Raw genomic sequence first — 21,440 nt, 5'->3', positions numbered from 1 at the left:
AATTCAACATTTTTTAAATGCCAGTGGCGACTCAAAAAAAATTTTAACTTTTAAATTTTATTTCCGCGCTACGAATATTGATCAAATATAATTTAAATATTATTTTGAATTTATCAAAAGTTACAACAATTATTATTTAAGAGATCATTCTGGTTTAGACGGTGAAAAAAAAGCAATTTTCATTCATTTGTTTAGAAAGGAATTGTTATAAATATTTATTGAATAAAAATTTAAAAATTTAAATCCAGATAATTGAAAAATTAGTACGCGCGTTTTTTTAAATTTTATTATTGTGATAAATTAATTTGTTCATTAGCGTTTTTGAGTTCCGTAACTGAAAATTGGCAGTTTTCAAATTTTTAAATAAATAAATAAATAAAATGTAAATAAGATAATAATTCAAAAACGCGTATTCAAACAATTAAAATATCCCGCGCTTTTTTAAAAATTTCATTACATTAAAAAACAGTTTGTTTATTTGAAATTTATAAATTGTCTCATATCTGCAACAGTCACACTTGCTCGTTTTTGAGTTCCGTATCTGAAAATTGGCAGTTTTTCAATTTTTAAATAAATAAATAAAATGTAAATACGATAACAATTCAAATAATTAAAATATCCCGCGCTTTTTTAAAAATTTCATTACATTAAAAAAAAACAGTTTGTTTATTTTCAAAATTTATAAATTGTCTCATATCTGCTACATTCATACTCGTTCGTTTTTTGATACTGAAGTTAGCCGACGTCTAATAATTTAAAAATTTTTTTTAAACAATAAATTATAAAAAAAAAAATATTTGAAAAAATTGCACCTATAGTTTTTCAAATTTTTTACATGTGCATATTTTTATTTTTTTTTTTTGTTCTAATCGATTTGTCAAAAAAAAATTCAAAAATTTTTAATTGCCTGATAACTCCAAGATCATTTCGTATGACAATAAAGTTAGCAGACAATTAAAAATTTTTGGGTTTTTTTTCTACAAATCAATCACAAAAAAATAAAAAATAAAAATATGCACATGTAGAAAATTTGAGAAACTACAGGTGCAATTTTTAAAAATTCCTTTTTTTTTTATAATTTATCGTCTAAAATAAAATCAAAAAATTATTAGACGTCTGCTAACTTCAGTATCATTCATTTCGTTGTTACTACAGTCATCTGTCAACAGAGCGCGCTACTCAAACCGCAGTAGGTGGCTTACAAGACAGTAGAGACTAGTTTCGAGTCCCCATTTTTTTTTTATTCTTGTGACAAAAAAAAAACGAATCGAGTCGGAAATAATCGAAATCACTCGATAGTATAAAGTATAGTCCCGTGTCCCATATCGTGTTCGTGTGTATAACAGGACTCAATAGCTGAGTTTGTTATGTCCAGTTATATATATTTACATCATATATTAATGTATATAATAAATTTAATTCTCGTGATCGATATTCTATGAAAAGTCATCGGAGTATTTACTTTCGCGTGGTTTTAAAATAAATAAATAAATAAATAAACAAATATATGAAAAGTTGAATGTACGTGTAGATTTAATCCTTCGATTTAGAACGTTCAGTTGATAATACGATAAAAGACGTAGGGAATTTTGATGTGAATAAATTGCAACATAAAGATAAAATATAAATAAAATATTCTTATTAAATTTATTTAAAAATATTATTGTCGTTGTTTATGAACAATAATTATTACAATGAAGCTCACTCGTCGGTGCTTAGGAAATATTACAAAAATGTTAGACTTTTATTCTCAATTCAATCCATCACCGCTTTCAATAAAACAATTTATTGACTTTGGTAAGTTTTTAAATACTAAAAATTTTTAAATGTTAAATAATTTTTAAAAATATTTTACTGCGGAAAATTTTTTTTTGCTTACGTTAAAAAAATAATATTTTATTTTTAATAAAATGTTAAAAAAAAATTGAATTAGTTTAAAAAAAAAAGTTTGCTGTTAAATTGAAAAATACAAAATAGTAAATGACGCAGACTAGTTTCAATGAACGGTAAAAAAAAAGTCATTAAGCCACAGATGTTTCAGTTGTCACGTAGGCCTCAGAAGAATTGATTTGTCGAAATCTTTTTCTGTTCTGTCTACATCACTTGCATATGTTTTATTTATCAACAGTATTTTGAGTAGTTTTCGATACAACCATTATTGAGAAAAAAACATATATATTTTCAAGAAAAAATGATTGATTTAAGTATTTCCCTGGTGGAAATTTTTCGGACTTGTCTCTGAAAAACTCTGAAAAAGTCTTTAGAACTTTGAAAAAGTCCGCAGAACTTTAGAGCTGAATTTTTCAGAGAAAATTCCGAAAAGTTTCCACCAGGGTTTAGTTACACGGAAAAAAGTAATTTCTTGGCAGAAAAAATTTTTACTCGCCTTAAGAAAATTTTTGCATTATAAATTGAAAAGAAAAATTTTTTGGGGCAAGAAAAAAATTCTTGCACAAAGAAATTTTTTCTAGTCCCAAGAAAATTTTTATATTCAATTGATAATGCAAAATATTTCTTGGAATAAAAAATTCCTTTTTTCTGAGTACTTAAATACAGTTGCTAAGCAATTATTTTCTTCAATGAAGTAAATTAATACACAGAAAAAAAAGTTCCCCTGAGTCAAGAAAATATTTTGAAAGACAATCGTTTTTGGAAACCAAGTCAAGATTTTCTTGAGCCTAGAGAATTTTTCTTAGTTAGAGAAAATTCGTTTTAGTCAAAGAAGATTTCTACTTTATCCAAAAAATTGAGGTTTTCAAAAAAAATTTCTTGAATCAAGAATATTTACTTCCAGTCAAGAATTCTTTTTTTCCTGTATATGATACTGAAAGTAGCAGACACTAAAAAAATTTATTTCTATTAAATAAAGTAATAAAATTCTTATAGAAAAACGTTCGAAATTTGCACACCAAAATCTTTCAAAAATATTTTTGTTCAATTATAAAAATTAAATTTTACTTAAATAATTACTGTATTCAAGTATTTTATTTATTTGCTTAATACTAATAACTAAAAAAGAAATTTTGATTTTGGCAAAAAAATATAATTGCATATGTCTCTTTTTTATCTGATGTTGTTCAGATCAGTTTTATACCTCAACAAACATTTTTTTTATAAATAAATAATTTTACCCGACTTAAGATTCGAACCTAGACCAATTCCGCGCGACTTATGACCTACGCATGCTCAGCCGCGGTGGCTTATCGGGAATCATGTTTTTTATAAACTGTTGAGTTATTCATCGATGTTTGTCATCTTAAATATTAATTTAAACAACTAAATAATAAAATTTAAATATTTAATAGCTTATAGAAGTAGCTCTCGAAAAAATTAATATATTTTATATTTTTATCAATTCTAATGAGAAATTTCATTTTGTTATAAAAACAAATTTTTTTATTAGTGCAAGAATTTTTTTCTATATCTTTCTTCAATTCTATTTTTTTATTTAACCAAATATTTGCTTTAATTTTTTTGAAGTTTTTAATTGTAATGAGTTTTAAATGGAGTCAATTAAATTAAATAAATATTTGCTTGCTTTATGAGGCCTGATTAAAAAAAAACGATTCGAAACGATTTGCAATGTTAAACTTCCATCAGAAGGGCGATTAAGAAATGGTGTGCCGTCAACTGATCCCAACAATTTTATACTACGACAAGTGATCCCTACAAAATGATCCCACCGACATCTGATCCCATCGACAGTTGATTTTTTATTTTCACAATAATAATAAAAAATAATTTATTTGAAGATCTATAATTAATATGATATGAAATATCTTATAATTAAACAAATATCTTATATTGATCCCAAGTTGTCTGTGGGATCAGTTGTCCGCTGGATCAATTGTCATGTGATCACTTGTCGGGGATCAGTTGTCATGGAACCCTATCAATTTAATTTTAGAAAAAAATGACTTATTTTGAGTATTTATGGAAGCAAGAAAAATAACTAAGACTTGAATATAATTTTTTTTATTTCAGTCTAGATTAATGTCTACTCTGATTAATAACAATGAATAATCGCATACTTTGAACTGATCTATCAATATTTATATCGTTGAATCGTGACATTTCACATATTGTTGATAATGACTAAAATGTCTTAACTTCCCGTGTAAGAAAAAAAGTCCTTGAAAAAGCGTTGGCTAGTCTAAACTTCAAAACGTGTCACAACGATTAACTTTTTATCAACATTTTTTTAAACTTTTGAAAATTCAAAGAAAAAATCAGTAATCGACTTCATACTTAAAAATATTGTCACTAAAAAATTGAGAAATAGTTCAAAATCAAATTTTTCTGATCGTATTTTGCACTAAAAAAAAAAAAACAGTAAATTTATCACTTTTAATGGAGTCAAAAAGAATTTACAAAAATAAGTCTAAATAGTCCGGTCAATTTAGACCAAAAAATGAGAGTGAAGTTACATAAAGTTCCAACAAGCTGAATTTCAGTGAAATTGTTCAAAATATAATTATAAACAATGTCTAGAAGTTCCCCATCATTCCCCTGTAAGGAAAAAAATTTTATTCAAGGTCAAAGGTAAAAAAAATGAGTTTTTCGCGATTTTCAACAAAACGGTAAGTTTTATCATAAAAGTACCTCAGACAAAAATTGTAGATCATAAAATTATCTATAAAAAATGTATCAATACTTTTTTTCTTACGAGCCACCGTTTCTGAGATATAACGATTCTGAGATATAAAAACATACAGTTATAGCATTAAGTCAAGTGACATTTTTTCGAGAGAAATTAAATAAAAATAATTATGAATTAATTTTCGTGGAACCCAACACCGAAACAAAGAACGATTGCGCAATCCCTGCGACCTATCGAGATGGACCACCCGAATTGTTTGATAAACAATTCGAGTGACTAAAGCGATCATGAGCCCAGAAGATCGTCATCGACTACGGGATATAAAATTCTCGTCTTGCTCGTCAACAACAGTAGACTCTTAAGTCTACGCATTCTCTTATGTAATTTAAAAACGAATGTTTCAATTCTGAATGAAAAAAAAAAAAAAAAAAAAGAAAAAAAAAATACAACCAATATATGTTGAAACTATTTACTATCTATTTACAACAATAATTACTCATTATAATTTCTTGTTTAAGTCTATTATTAAAATATAATATAATACTATAAACTTTTATATAAAACAATATCGACTACACAGAAAAAAAAATTAAGTTAAGAACCGTTTTCAGATAATTTTGTCCAAGCTTTTCTCTGAAATAAAAACCCTAAACGCTAAATGAAGACACAAACCCGATGCTTTACTCTATGAACTAGCGAAGTGCACTTCAATTTTTTAACAACTTCCATTTGTTTACGAGAAAAGCTTGGACAAAGTTTCCATTTACTGTACAAGTGCAACAAAGATAGTACCGTTTATCCACTTGAGTGCGAATAGAGAAACAAATGAAAACGCGTTTTAACGATAACCCTGCTTTGACGTTTTGCGACAGTAGAGCACTACCTCTTCGCTTTGCGTTCGAGGTGTGCGAAAAATTTTCGACTGAACGTAAATATTTTTGATTCAAGAAAATTTTTTTGACAACCTCAATTTTCTCGGATAATATAGAAATCTTCTCTGAACAAGACGAATTCTCTTGGCTCAAGAAAATTTTGACTTGGTTCCCGAAAACGTTTATCTTCCAAAATATTTTCTCGACTCAAGATAACTTTTCACCATACCTGCGCTGAAAGTAAATTCCTGCCCTGTTTAGAGGGAAGAAAGTCTTTTTTTACGTGAAAAAACATATCACAAAAGTGAGAGTATGCGCCATTTTTCCCACAGAAGCAAAAATTTTAACTTTCATGTGCAGGTCTGGTGAAAAATCGTAGAGTCATATGGGGCAAGTGTGCGCAAACCCATTCATTCCGGACTGAAATGCATAGGTTAGCGCACACTTGTCCCACATGACTCTAAACACACCACGGAAGAAGGTAAGATGTCCTAATCCGCGTGTAGGCAATTACACACGCGAGTTAAAATGTCCAACTTTCCTCCCTAGGTGTGTAATATACTATTTTTTCTGTGCACAAAAGTCAATTGTTTTCTTCTTTGTACTTTCAGAAGTTTAAAAATCATTTGAAAAAAAAGTCGGTCTTAGTCTATAATTAAATTATTCTTCCACCGAAATCAAATTTGGAAAAAAATTTATGTAGTCCAGTCAAAATAGGAAACATTCTCGAAAGTTGGTGCAAATTCGGTTAAAGTCATCCCCGGGGTTGATAAAAAAAATAAAAACTCCCAAAAATAGATTTTTCGCAAATATTTCATGAACAAAAAAAAATTCGTAAAAAACTTTCAAACAAAACTTTTAGAGAAAAAAAATTCACATAAAAAAGTACAGAACATTTTTTTTGTATCTATAAAAAATAACACGCAATAGATTTTTGAAATTAGTAGATTTTTAAAAAAATAGTAATGTAGAAGTTTACAAAATATCCAAGTATTTTTAAATTTAAAAAAAAAAATTTATTATTATCCGTACTTTAGAAAGATTATTCACTTTCAAAACAAGGTGATTTATTGTCTCATATTTTTTTCTTTGACGTTTAAAAAGTTTTCATTGACGCATTTACTTTAATTTACTAAATCGAGGTCACTGAAGAGTAATAAAAGAGACTATATCCAATGATATGAGTAATTACACATACTGTAGATTGACGGCTTTATCTGCTGTGTACACATCATATAGAATTTCTTCTTTAAATTGTTGAAACAAATATACATATGTACATATTTAAAAAATGACTTATGATATTTGATATTTAGTATCAATTAAACAAAAATAGTTTAATTAAGTAATTATGTGAGAAAAGTTATGCATCCGGTCTTTGTTTGCATAATTTTTATCCAAGGGAAAATTATGCAACAGTAAAAATATCTATAGCTGTTATTGTTTTAAACGGTCATATTTATGAGCACATTAGTGTGCATGTTAATAAAATTAAAACAAAAACAACCTAAATAAAAATAATCTTATCGCTAATTCTGATAATTATTATAATTATTTTTTATCATAATGTAAACTGTCTAATCAATTTTTAAATAATTTTTAATCTTTTCTTTTAGGCTTAAGTGCTTGCGAGAGAAAATCTTTTATATTTTTAAGAAAAGAACTTCCAGTACGACTCGCAAATATTATGAAAGAAATTCATTTACTACCTGAGCATTTATTGAGAATGCCAAGCCTTGGGATTGTTAATAATTTGTATGTTACGTCATTTGAAGAAATACTTCATTTTGAAAAAGCTGAAGTTAATGAAACAACGTTGGATAAGTATGGATGTTTTTTTTTTTTTTTTTTAATAATAAATCACTATATGTACAGATATATTTTAGGGCGGGCCACAAAAATAACTATTTTTATTTTTTTAAATTACTATGGAAGTATTGTTGAAAATGACGAGAAAAAATCATAGTAAATTTTTAACTTTAGAATTTTGTAACTCGTTAACGAATCGATGGATTAAAATTACCAAGCTTTTTATTGTAGGAACCCGCATGGAAAAGCTATATATTGTTAAAAGTATGTAAAAAATATATGGTGAATATGTGATAAATATATAGCGGCAAAAATATCTATATTGAAAAATATATGTTTTTTACATATATTGGATTATATATTTATCATAATATATTTACTTGTATATAATGTTTTATATTTTTCTATATATATTATCTCATATAATGCTCAATATATTCTTATCATATATGGATAGTATATATATAATTTATAAGTATAATATAATAAACTTGATATATATATATATCCATATATTTCGACTCATATAATTAGTGGTATATGGTCTCTATATAATTGATTATATATGAAAGAATTTATATGATTAAATATATGCTTCGCGGTATATTGGAATTATATTTTTCCAGTATATCAAAACTTATATTTTTCGCAATATATTGAAAATTTTATTATTTAATATACTTTTTCAATTTCTACACAATTCCACAAAAAAAAGTCAAATTTATTATTTTTTCTCATTCTTTTCATTGACCTTATATTTACTGGCAATAACCTAAAAAAAGTAAAAAAAGTGCCATATATTTTACAATATATTGGAAACCATATATTTTGCAATATATTTGAAAACATATATAAAAAATATAAAAAATACTATATATTAATTTATATACTACTTTCAATATAATATATCAATATAAACAAAATATATTAAAATATATATGTAAAGCATACATAAAAAGTCATATATTGATAAATATATTGATAATATATTCTAGCAATATATTTTTTCAATATATTATCATATATTAATACGGCAAAAATATAAATATTATTTTATATATCGTACAATATATCACATTATAATATTCATATATTCTATCATATATGTTTTCACATATAAAGTTTTTTCATGCGGGAAATAAAACGTTCTATAAAAAAAGTCTCTTAACATTTTGGTAAATTTGATTCTTCAAAGCTATGAAGGGTTCAAATTTAATTCATAGTAAATTTCAATATTATTTAGCTTTTCCGACGATATTATCAATTTTTTGACAAATTGTAATAGGACTTTTTTTTGTAGATAATTTTATTTCCCTTAAATTATCTCTCACGAAGTTTTCGAAATTTTGAGATGTTCTATAGTTATTTGCATTTAAACGCAGAATTACTTAAGAAGTCGTGTTCCGACTGATTTTGGTTGATTAGAAAATTAAAAATGACAGATTTTTTAACTAGAAGCGATTTCTTCATCAATTTTGAGTAAAATGAAACCCTGTTCTTTAAAAGAAAATTGACAATTAATTTTATTTTTTCGCCGGAATATTTAACAAAATTTTTGACATAGTTTTCTGAGCAAACCCTGATTAAAAATACTTATCGAAAAGTATTGAAAAAGATGAGAATTGACATCTTTTGAATAAATCCTATTCCACGAGGTTTTCATCTGGACATAAAATTAATACTTTTCAATTGTATTGAATCTAAAAATAATATAGAATTTCTAAACTGTCAAAGAATTGACAAAGATTCGAATAAATTGATATTTTTAATCTTTCTGAATCCTCGTCAATAACAAAATAATTTCGAATTTTAGGGTTACGAGTAGCATGGAAAAAAATTCGAATAAATTGACAGTTTTCAATCTTTCTAAACTTTCCTCAATACCAAAATAGTTCCATATTTCCAATTATGACTTGAGATCAAATAAATTAAAATGAATTGACATTTTCCAATCTTTCTGAATCCTTCTCAATATCAAAATACTTCCATATTTTGGGTCGAGTGTAGGATCGAAAAGAATTAAAAGAAATTGAGAATTTTCCAATTTTTCTGAATCTTTCTCAATACTAAAATAGTTCCATATTTCGAGTTATGACTTGAATTGAAATAAATTAAAATGAATTGACATTTTCAAATCTTTCTAAATCTTTTCCAATAGCAAAATAGTTTGGAATTGGAAGGTATTGAAATGATAAAAGATTGAATTCTTTTCAATACTTTTGAATTCCATTACAAAAAATAGAAAATATCCAAATGATCAAAATTTCAATTCCATTTGATATTTTTCAAAATCTCCGTATGGATTAAAAAGAATTGAAATAATTTTCAAAACTTTCAATGAGTATTTTTAATCAGGGAAAGTAAATACGATTAATTGTCAATTTTTTCTTAAATAAGAATGGGATTTTATTTTACTCAAGATTGATGAAGAAATCGCTTCTAGTTAAAAAATCTGTCATTTTTAATTTTCTAATCAACCAAAATCAGTCGCAACACGATTTCTTAAGTAATTCGGCGTTTAAACGCAAATAACTATAGAATATCTCAAAATTTCGAAAACTTCGTAAGAGATAATTTAAGGAAAATAAAATTATCTACAAAAAATTCTTATGATATTTTGTCAAAAAATTGATCGTATCGTCGGAAAAGCTACATAATATTGACATTTACTATGAATTAAACTTGAACCCTTCATAGCTTTGAAGAATTAAATTTATCAAAATGTTAAGATTCATTTTTTTATAAAACGTTCAATTTCCTAGTTACACAATTCCCATATTATTTGAATGAAAAATATAAAATTGCGATAAGGCAGTTGTTAAAATTAATATTAAGAGCCAAAATTTGACAGGATTTTTTCTCGTCATTACAACAATACTTCCACAGTCTTAAAAAAAAAAATAAAAATAATTGATTTTTTGGCCTACCCTAAAATGTATGTATATGTAAATACATAATTTCAATAGATTTTGTCAAGCACTTATCAAAATACGAAATCGTCATTCAGATACGGTAGAAGTAATGGCAAAAGGTATTCTTGAGCTGAAAGAGTCTCATGATGTCGATGTGCAAATGGAAAGCAATATTCAATACTTCTTAGACAGATTTTTCATGTCAAGAGTTTCAATAAGAATGCTTATAAATCAACATAGTGAGTATTATTTATTTTAAATATTTTATACACAGTCGAAGTCCATTAACCCGGAGTGTCCTCTCAGTCTTGACCCCCACTACGAGCTACGCTGTTTCCCACCTGTGATACATTTCTATGTGTCTGTGTATATTTATAAGGGTGGCCCAAAAAAACCGACTATTTTTTTTTTTCGAGTCTCTAATGAAAATTTGTTGGTTTAAGATGTTTTAAGAGGCCACTCCAAAAATAAGCTCGATTAAAAATTTTCAAGAAGTCGCTCACGAATTTTGAAAATATCAAAAATGATCGAAATTTGGATTTTTTTGTTCTTAATTTCTTCTTTCTCGTGACAGCTATATTTTATATTTTTGATAGTTTATATTTATGAAATCATGACTACTCTGAAAATTTCAGCTCAAAATAAAAATATTTAAACGTCGCTCAAGAATTTTGAATGTTTCCGAGTACTGTCCCTTGGACGTTTTCGAGCGACCCTTAAATATTGATAATAAACCTTCTCAATTTTTTTACCATCAATTTGTATCATAATGAATAAAAATACAACCCGAGAAATATAAATAATAAGTTATTTACATACTTTTTTATTTTTTAATTCAATTTTTAGGTTTTTTTGCTTATTCAAAACTTACCCAATTTTATTGTTTAAGACTGTCCTGTATATTTTCGGTTATGCAAAAGTTATATTTAAGTGAAATGACAGTAATTGAGTTATAAAAAAATACAAAAACTAATTCAAAGTATTAGTTACATATTATCAGTTAATATTCAAAATTCTTGAGCGCCGTTTAAATATTTAAATATTGGGCTGAAATTTTCAGCATAGTCATAATTTTACAGATATAAAATATTGCTGCCACGAGGAAGAAAAAATTCAGATACAAAAAATCCGAATTCCAATAATTTTTGATATTTTCAAAATTCGTGAGCGACCTCTTGAAAATTTTTAATCGAGCTGATTTTTGGAGAGGCTTCTTAAAACATCTTAAACTAACAAATTTTCATTAGAGACTCGAAAAAAAAAAATAGTCGGTTTTTTTGGGCCACCCTAATATTTATATATCTATTATACTTGTAGATGTTAGAGCGCATGCGCGTGGTTTAATCTTTAAAGGAGAAGGGGCATTCGATAAGTCGAAATTTCCGCTCCTTCGTAGACTAACTGTCGGAGTTAATGGATTTCGACTGTAACGTTAAGGAGGAAAAAGGGTCTGACACAAAAAATGAGCATATTTTTGTGATTTGTTATTTTTTTTTCAGAGTACCTTGTTAATTAAAATCATTAATATTTGTGCCATTATTAAGCATCATGTCAAGAATATTCTGTTAAATTTTCATGAAAAAATATTGAAAAGTAAGTCAGTGGTAGTGGGGAGAGACGAGTCACCTCAAAAAAAGGCTCATGCCGTAGGCAGGATCACTGCTAAATTTGGATTCAAAAAACCAAAAAAATTTCTTTAGTACATAAGTTTATCTTGGATTTGAACGAAGGAATAAACAAAATATTCATTTTTGAATTTTGGGTAAAGATGCAATAAAAAAACTCTGATTTTTTCCAAAAATTGCTCCTTTCATTTAATTAAAAAATGTAGTTAGTGAAAAAAAAATCCTTTGTTCAAATCTAAAATAAACTTATGTACTAAAGAAATCTTTCGGTTTTTTGATTTCAGATGAAGTATCTCTGATTAAAAATATTGATTGAAAAAGATTAAAAATTATTTCAATTCTTTTCAATCCCACGGAGGTTTCGGAAAATATTGAATGGAATTGAAATTTTGATCATTTGAATACTTTGTAATTCTTAAAATGAAATTCAAAAGTATTGAAAAGAATTCAATCTTTCATCATTTCAATACCTTCTAATATGGAATTATTTTGGTATTGAGAAGGATTCAAAAAGATTCAAAAATTATAATTCATTTGAATTTTTTTCAATCCTACACTCGATCCGAAATATCGGACTATTTTGGTGTTGAGAAGGATTCAAAAAAATTCAAAAATTTCAATTCTTTTCAATCCCATACGTGACTCTAAAATTCGAAACTTTTTTGGTATTGAAAAGTATTCAGAAAAATTAAAAATATCAATTCATTTGAATCTTTTCCAATTCCTCAGAAGTTTAGAAATTCTTATATTATTATAATACTGAAGTTAGCCGACGTCTAATAATTTTTTGATTATTTTCAAAACGATAAATTATGAAAAAAAAATTGCACTTGCAGTTTTTTAAATTTTCTACATGTGCATATTTTTAGTTTTTTTTTTTTTGTAATTGATCTGTTGAAAAAAAAAATTCAAAAATTTTTAATTGTCTGCTAACTTCAGGATCATATATTATTTTGGGATTGAAAAGTATTAATTTTATATCCAAATGAAAACCTTTGGGTATAGAAATTATTCAAAAGAATTCAATTCTCATCTTTTTCAATACTTTTCAATTAATATTTTTAATCAAGGGTAGTCATGAGTATCCTGCCTACGGCATGGAGCCTTTTTTTGAGGTGACTCGTCTCTCCCCTCTACCACTGGCTTATTTTTCAATATTTTTTTATGAAAATTTAGCAGAATATTCTTGGAACGATGCTTAAGGAGGGGGGGGGGGGGGTAGGGTTTTGAGGGCGAAAAAAAAGCATATTTTTATGATTTTTTCCCGGCGAGATGAGTAATTTAATTTCATTAAACTTAATCACATATTATTGTACAACTTTTAAAGAATATCAGAAAAAGTTTTCAACGAAAAATATTAATTAATAAGCTGGTGACGTTGAATCTCCGGAGGCACCTCGAAAAAAAGTCGTTTTGCGGTGAACATCATAACTCGTTACCGGATCATCGGAAAAAAAAAATTGATATGCATTTTAAAGTTGATGTATTTCTCGAGGTAACCACGAAAAGTTTTTTTTTTTTTTTTTTTTCGATTTTTTGCAGCACTTGGAAGTGAAAAACGCGATTTTAGCTCAAAAACTCGCGGTTAATTTGTTATTAAAAAATAGAAAAAAATGAAAAACAAAAAAAAACTCTTCGTAGTTACCTATTGATTTATGTGAAGAAGTAATGTTCAAATTTTCAAAAAGATCGGTTCAGTACATTTTGAGTTATGATGTTCACGGACTTTAAAAATAACGTTTTCGGGAAAATCCATTTAAAGTTTTTTATTCGTGAAAATTTGAAATAAACTATCAATCAAAGAATATGAATTTTTATACTTATATTGAGTTATCAGTTTACATCCTTTGAAAGACACACAGCCGGAGAAAGGGATTCGGAAGAACAAAGAAAATTGCAGCTGATTTCTACTAGGGGTATGTAAGGGCAGGTCGGGCAGGTATAAAAATCAGGTATATCGGCCGGTCATTTGAAACGCTGTAACTCCGTTAGTTTTACTCGGATTCATTTAAAATTTGTACACAATATTCTCGACATATTGTTCATTCAGAAAAAAAATAAAAAAAAAAATAATTTTAAAACCCTACCCCCCCTTAAGTAATAAAACAACAGTCGTATGAATATTGAATTTTATTTATCCTTGTAAATTTTAGCGTTGCTTTTTGGTGGAGTATTGAATGATCATCGACGAGTCGGTTGCATCGATCCTTCTTGTGACGTAGTAAGTGTTATCAAAGACGCGTATGAAAATGCACGATTTCTTTGTGATCAATATTATTTAGCGAGTCCAGAGCTGATTCTTAAACAGCATAATGGCAAGTTATTTAAATGACTTTTATTTTTTACTATCGCTAATTAGTTATTAAGTTTATTCCGATATTATATTTTTTTTCCAGATCTCGAAAATGGTGAAATAATTAAAATAATTTACGTTCCCAGTCATTTGTACCATATGCTATTTGAACTTTTCAAAAACAGTATGAGAGCAATAATGGAATATTACGATGGTCGCGCGGATAACTATCCACCAATAGAAGTTAATATTGTGCGTGGAAAAGAGGATATTTGCGTGAAGGTGTGAACGACGTTGTTTGTTATATATTAACACGTCTACTTTAACAATCACGTCTCTTAAATTATTTAAGATGTCAGATCGTGGTGGTGGAATACCACGTTCGCAGATGGATCAGCTCTTTAAATACATGTACAGTACAGCTCCACAGCCAAGCAAATCTGATGCGCATACGGTTCCATTAGCTGGATATGGCTACGGTCTTCCATTATCACGATTATATGCCAGATATTTTCATGGTGATCTTATACTTCTCAGCTGTGAGGGATATGGAACTGATGCAGTAATTTATCTTAAGGTATTTCCCGATTATACAGATAATCAATCACCCGGGAAAAAATGTTCAGACCTGATCAGACATGAACAGTAGGGTGAGCCAAAAAAACCAAGCTATCGAATTTATGTCTTAAAAAGGACCTATATATGGAGAAAGAAAATTCTCCCATTGGGTAAAATTTTTCGCTCAATTTTAAAAGGTGTCGGTAGCCATTTGAAATTTCCTATTTAAATAACATGCAAAAAAATTTTTTTTGATTAAAAATATTATAACTTTTGAATCGTGTGAGATAAAAATTCGGCTCTACACTGATAGAAAAACTATCTTGATTCAAGAAAAATTTTTTATTCAAAATGTGGTTCTAGTTTCAAAATTTTTAATTGTTTTAATTCAAGAAATAAGTCCTTGAACCAAAAAATTGAAATTCTCGGATAGAGAATAAAAATTCTTTGTTTGAGAATTTGATTTTTCGATGAAGCCTTTTTTGTTTTGAAACAAAATTCTGACATATTTCGTTCAAGAATTTCTTGCTCATGGATTAAGATAGGCCAAATGTAGGTTTAAGACATTACCGACTCGTTTCGAGAATGGCGCGGTTTTTAAATCAAGATATCAATTTACTCAGCTTGAAAAAAAACTTTTTTTTTTATTTTAAAAATAAAAAGTTTTAAAGTGATTTTTTAGGACTACATTCATTTACTTTAGATATGTTAAAGTAGAAATTTATTTTAAAAAAAATTTTTTTTTTCATTACTTTAAAAATATCTTCTATCAAGGAATTATTACTTGAACCAAAAATTTAAAGTTCTTAAAATAATAATACGACATTTTTAGTTGAAGACAAGTGGTCTTGCTTGAAGAATTCGATAGTATCGATTGAAGATAATATAGTTTCGGGTCAAGACACGAGAGTTATCCATCGAAGATACAAAATCTATAGAGCCAAGAAAATCTAAATCAAGACAAGAATTTCTTGAAGCAAGACAATTGGTTTTCTTCAGAAATAAATTCTTGGCTCAAGAAAATATTTCTTGAGTCAATATAAATTTTCTATCAGTGTAGAATATTCTTGTACGGCATTAAATTTCTTTAAAAAAAGTCCTGGGAGTCGAATTTGTAAACTTGATATTTCGTATACTAACAGGCTATCAAAGTCTAGAGTAAACAGAATCATACAAATTTAAGGCTTTATTATTAAAAATATCAATACTACGAGAAAATTTGTTCTACATGTAGTGCAATGAAATCACCAACAATATCCACGTTGTAACAAATAATATTTTGTTATCGATCACAATAAAAGAAAAGTTATTGGAAAATTTAAATAAAGCCTTAAATTTGTATGATTCTGTTTACTCTAGACTTTGATCGCCTGTTAGTATACGAAATATCAAGTTTACAAATTCGACTCCCAGGACTTTTTTTAAAGAAATTTAATGCCATACAAGAATATTCTAGAGCCGAATTTTTGTCTCACACGGTTCAAAAGTTATAATATTTTTAATCAATAGAAATTTTTTTGCATGTTATTTAAATGGGAAATTTCAAATGGCCACCGACACCTTTTAAAATTGAGCTAAAAATTTTGCCCAATGGGAGAATTTTTTTCTCGATATATAGGTCCTTTTTAAGACGTAAATTCGATAGGTTGTTTTTTTTGGCTCACCCTAATGAACAGGCATGAATCATCAGGCCTGAATGTATTTCATGCTTCAGACATGAACAGACATGATCATGTTCAATTTCAGGCCTGATCATACATGAACAGTAGGGCGTTTAAAAAAAAACAAAAATTTTTTTTTTCTCGGAACCAGTCTCAAAAGTTTCGTTTAGATGCCAAAATAAGCCTCTGAGAATATGAACCCTTAATATTAATATCAAAGTTGTCCGCATCGAACTTTTTGATTTCCCATAAGAATAACACAAGAGAAAAATTTTTTTTTCTTCTGATTTTTGAAACTAATGAACGGTAAATTACATTGTAATGTTCATTAACTATTTTTGTAGAGAATTGAACGCTCTACAAAAAAAGTCTCTTATCATTTTTTGATAAATCCATCTGTTCGAAAGTTATTGGAGCTGGAAGTCAAATCTATAATAAATTTCAAGATCTTTTTACTTTTCCAGCAAAACTATCAGACTTATCAAAGAATGTCATAGCATCTTTTTTGTAGACAATTTTATTCCCTACAAATTATTTTCAATAAAGTTCATTCGAATTCCGCATTGTTTTCTAGTTATTTTCATTTTAATGCCAAGATCATAAAAATAATAGTTTTCTAATCGATTTCGAGAACTTAACGTTAAAATGAAAATAACTAGAAAACGATGCGGAATTCGAATGAACTTTATTGAAAATAATTTGTTGCGAATAAAATTGTCAACAAAAAAGGTCCTATGACATTTTTTGATAAGTCTGATAGTTTTGCTGGAAAAGTAAAAAGATCTTGAAATTTATTATAGATTTGACTTCCAGCTCCAATAACTTTCGAACAGATGGATTTATCAAAAAATGATAAGAGACTTTTTTTGTAGAGCGTTCAATTCTCTACAAAAATAGTTAATAGACATTACAATGTAATTTACGGTTCATTAGTTTCAAAAATCAGAAGAAAAAAAAATTTTTTTCCTGTGTTATAGGAAATCGAAAAGTGCGATGTGGAGAACCTTAATATTAATATTAAGGACTCATATTTCCAGAGGCCTATTTTGGCATCTAAACGAAACTTTTGAGTCTGGTTCCGAGAAAAAAAAAAATTTTTGTTTTTTTTTCAACGCCCTAATGAACAGGCATGATCATGTCTGAACATTTTTTCCCGGGCACCCAGATCCTGATGACACAGATAAATTTTCTTACTTACCGACCGTAGATCTTGAATCAAAAAGAAAATGTTGAATTTAAGATTTTCTATAGATTTTCTAAGACGGCGCTAAGTTCTGATTTTCTATAAATTTTCTTAGACGGTATCAAATAAAAAGTTAGAAAATCCAAATGTGTACAATAGGGTGTTTAAAAAAAAAAACATTTTTTTTTTATGGTATCCAAAAATTGAAAGTATAACTAAAAATTAAAATTTTGGTACCATTCCGAGCTCTTAATAATGATATTAAGCTTTGCCTCAATCCATTTTTCTATTTTCCATTTAAATAACACGGGAAAAAAAAATTTTTTTTTTTAGAATTTTCCAGCTCATAAACCAATCAACAGATTTTTATGCACGACAAATGTTTTTGTAGGAAATTGAACGCTCTACAAAAAAAGTCTCTTATCATTTTTTGATAAATCCCACTGTTCAAAAATTATTTAGCCTCAAGTCAAATTTATAGTAAATTTTGAGATCTTTTCACTTTTCCAGCGAAACTATCAGTCTTATTACAAAATGTCATAGAAACTTTTTTGTAGGTAATTTCATTCCTTACAAATTATTACGAATAAAATTTTTCGAAATTCCGCATTGTTTTCAATTTATTTTCATTTCAATGTCAAGCTCTTAAAATTAATGAGAAATTTTTTATTTTTAAGAGCTTGACATTGAAATGGATATAACTAGAAAACAACGCAGAATTTCGAAAAATTTTATTCGTAATAATTTGTAAAGAATAAAATTATCTACAAAAAAGTTCCTATGATATTTTTTGATAAGACTGATAGTTTCGCCGGAAAATTTAAAAAATCTCAAAATTTACTATAAATTTGACTTGAAATTTAAATAACTTTTGAACAGTGGGATTTATCAAAAAATGATAACAGACTTTTTTTGTACAGCGTTCAATTTCCTACAAAAACATTTGTTGTGCATAAAAATCCGTTGATTGGTTCATGAGCTAGAAAATTCTAAAAATAAAAATTTTCTTTTCCCGTGTTATTTAAATGGAAAATAGAAAAATGGATTGAGGCAAACCTCAATATCATTATTAAGAGCTCGGAATGGTACCAAAATTTTAATTTTTAGTTATACTTTCAATTTTTGAATACCAAAAAAAAATTTTTTTTTTCTGAAACACCCTAGTGTACAACTCATTTCCTAATTTAAAAAGTTATCAATAAAAGTTGAATAAAAATTCATAATTAAAAAAAAAAAAATTAAAGTAATGATTAAAAACAAAATTAGCGATTGAGCTACGCACGTTAGAATTTCCCAACTTTTTTTAATTTTCAGTATTGGAAGAGATGTTATTTTTTTTGGGAACGCCCTTAGATTGTATTTAGTTGAATTCAACTAGAATTTTTTTAAATTTCAAATTTGGCGGACGATCCATTTGTAATAATGGTCCTAAATTGATTTGACAAATTTTGTTCTTTCTTTTTGTTTGTTTATTTTTTAGGCATTATCGAATGAAGCGAACGAGCTGTTGCCTATATTCAACAAGACATCATCGAAATTTTATCGAACCCCGTTGCCTACTGCTGACTGGAGTAGCTCATGTGGAGGTGGCATGGCAAGTAGGCAATTGAATGTCAGTAATAATAACGGCCATAGGCTACCTAATGGATTAGGAATCGGGACATAGTGAAAAAAAAAATGTACAACATTAATTAAAATAAAAATTAATTTAAGTGGTAAATTCAAACTAAAAAACTCTTTATATATTTTAAGTAAAACTTTTTATCTTTATACATTCTGCGAGTCACAATGTGATGGTAAAATGCTATAAAATTGCACTTGTTTCTCGATTCATTTTTATTTAAGCATTTATAAAATTACTTGTCCGTCAATTACTCGACGCGTAAAGTAATAAATTAATTATTTCTAATTACGGCAGTGGACCTAAGGCCTGTGATCACGACCGGTTTCCACCCACGATTTGTACTGGCGAATGTCTTCTCGCCATTAGCCCTCGTCAGACCCCGCACATCCCCTAGAGTATACGTAGATAACATAAATACTGTATGTACTGAAGGCTCTATGAGATGGTCTGGCAGGTCCAGCCAGTCCCTACGCCAGTGAATGTTCACCTCCTAAAAGGATCAACATTTAGAGAGTTGAACACTGGCTATTGTTATCACGGTCAACAAATTCTGACACTTAGAGATTAGTTTGTATGGCACAATTTGTATGCTGATCATGATTATGTAAATAAAAATAATAAACTATTATAAAAGTCTAAAATAATTATTAATTTGTCCCTGTCAAAAAATCTGTATGCTCTCTAAATATGAATTAGTGATTTTTCACTAATTTCAAGTGAATATTCACTAATTGTCAATGCTACAATCGTACTACGCAGAATTAGTGAATATTCACTAAATGCCCGGGTCGAAAAATTTGATCTGATTTTAGTCTAACTGGACTGTATTTGGACTACTTGGTCTGTTATTGAACTTCGATAAAAATTTTAATCTGTTTTTGATCTACCCGGACTGAAAAATTTGACCGGATTTTAGTCTGATTGGACTATTTGATCTGATTTTGATCTTTTATGAAAATTTTAAGCTGTTTTCGACCTGCTACTTTAAAAAACAAACGCGTTACGAGCAGACTAAATAAGATTAATTCGTGAACTTTAAAAAATTTTAGTTCTGAAAATTTACAAGGACAAAACTAGATTAAATCATGGACTTATAAAATTTTTATTTATGGGCAATATTTATGAAAAAATATTAAGTTGCAGAATTGATTATGTTTTATTTACTATTTATTTACTATCTTTTGTTTAAAAATGTCGGCAGTTAATGAAAATTTGACAGCTTAATTTTTTAGTTGTCTTCATTGAATATTTATATCATTGAATAAAAGTGATAAAACAACTCTTAAAATGTCAAGAATTTTCTCTTATTAACTGGATAAAATTGAAAATATTTTGGCATAAGAAAACATCAAAATTCTTGTGCCACGGAGAAAAATGTTGGCTCGAAATCTACCAATTTTTATGATGCTGTTGACCAAACTTGAAACAGAAAGTAAAGTATCCAAAAAATTACTATGCTCTTATAAAAAATTATTATGCTGCATCAAAATTATTATAATGTATGGAAGTAATTGATATTGAAGCTCATCGATGAGTTTCTTGCGCGTAATAAGTAATGTGATACAGTATAATCATTTTTTGTAAGAGCACGATAATTTTTTGGATGCTTTACTCCCTGTTTCAAGTTTAGTCGACAGCATTGTAAAAATTGGTAGGTTTCGAGCCAACATTTTCTCTCTGTGACATCTTATTATAGAAGCGCATTAGCATGTTTTAAATACCAAGAAAATTAAAATACATTAATAAATCTAGATTATTATTATTATTATTATTTATATTTATAAAAAGTCCTGTATTTGTCCTTAAAAACAATTGAACACAGACTAAATATTATAGAAAATAAAGTCTGTTTTTAGTCTAAACCCGATTTAAAACAGACTAAATATCATACGAAAATAAGTCTGATATTAGCCTGGATAAGGAATAGTACGGGCAAAAACAGATTAAATTCTTATATAAAATAAATACGATTTATAAACTTGAATTAAAGGAAAAATATTTGAATTTATCATTTATTTTAAAACAGATCTAATTTTTTGACCCGGGGCAACTAATGATCATTTTATTTAATAAATTGGCTCAACAGACATTATTTAAAAAGAGTTTATCAGTATCTTCTTCCTTTTCTTTTGATAGTGCTGTTCTAGTAACTGAGATTTTCTTGGAGCATCGATTCTGAGAAATATCAACTATTTTCCCTCTTGATTCTTCTACCTCCAACTCATTCAGTTCCTTATCATCATCTGTTTGATATTTTTATAAATCAAAAAATTCACTATAATAAGTTTACATTCAGTATAAAA

At 27.5% G+C, this 21,440-nt stretch overlaps 1 protein-coding gene across 4 annotated transcripts; it reads left to right on the top strand.

The window, feature by feature from the left end:
• The first annotated feature begins 1,311 nt into the window (after positions 1–1,311).
• Positions 1,312–19,770, top strand: LOC130669636 (pyruvate dehydrogenase (acetyl-transferring) kinase, mitochondrial). 4 transcript variants are annotated; one of them, XM_057472631.1, is made up of 8 exons: positions 1,312–1,797; positions 7,089–7,296; positions 10,248–10,432; positions 13,972–14,133; positions 14,215–14,393; positions 14,464–14,688; positions 18,994–19,107; positions 19,432–19,770. In XM_057472631.1, the coding sequence occupies exons 1-8, from the start codon at positions 1,695–1,697 to the stop codon at positions 19,438–19,440; spliced, it is 1,185 nt and encodes a 394-aa protein (XP_057328614.1). In that variant the 5' UTR covers positions 1,312–1,694; the 3' UTR covers positions 19,441–19,770. The 4 variants fall into 4 exon arrangements, with proteins under 4 accessions (XP_057328614.1, XP_057328613.1, XP_057328612.1 ...); XM_057472630.1 differs by having other exon boundaries at positions 1,313–1,797; positions 18,994–19,228; XM_057472629.1 differs by having other exon boundaries at positions 1,313–1,797; positions 18,994–19,770.
• The last annotated feature ends 1,670 nt before the right edge of the window (positions 19,771–21,440 follow it).

The sequence above is a fragment of the Microplitis mediator genome, chromosome 6 (assembly GCF_029852145.1).
Source record: "Microplitis mediator isolate UGA2020A chromosome 6, iyMicMedi2.1, whole genome shotgun sequence".
Classification (NCBI taxonomy): Eukaryota; Metazoa; Arthropoda; class Insecta; order Hymenoptera; family Braconidae; genus Microplitis; species Microplitis mediator.
The sequence above is the reverse complement of the archived record's forward strand: the minus strand, read 5'-3'. Positions and strand labels throughout refer to the sequence as shown.

Coding starts and splice junctions, on each gene's coding strand:
- LOC130669636 (XM_057472630.1), top strand. CDS start 1,695: ATGAAGCTCACTCGTCGGTGCTTAGGAAATATTACAAAAATGTTAGAC. Junction 1,798..7,088: donor AAAACAATTTATTGACTTTG/GTAAGTTTTTAA, acceptor CTTTTCTTTTAG/GCTTAAGTGCTTGCGAGAGA. Junction 7,297..10,247: donor AATGAAACAACGTTGGATAA/GTATGGATGTTT, acceptor TAATTTCAATAG/ATTTTGTCAAGCACTTATCA.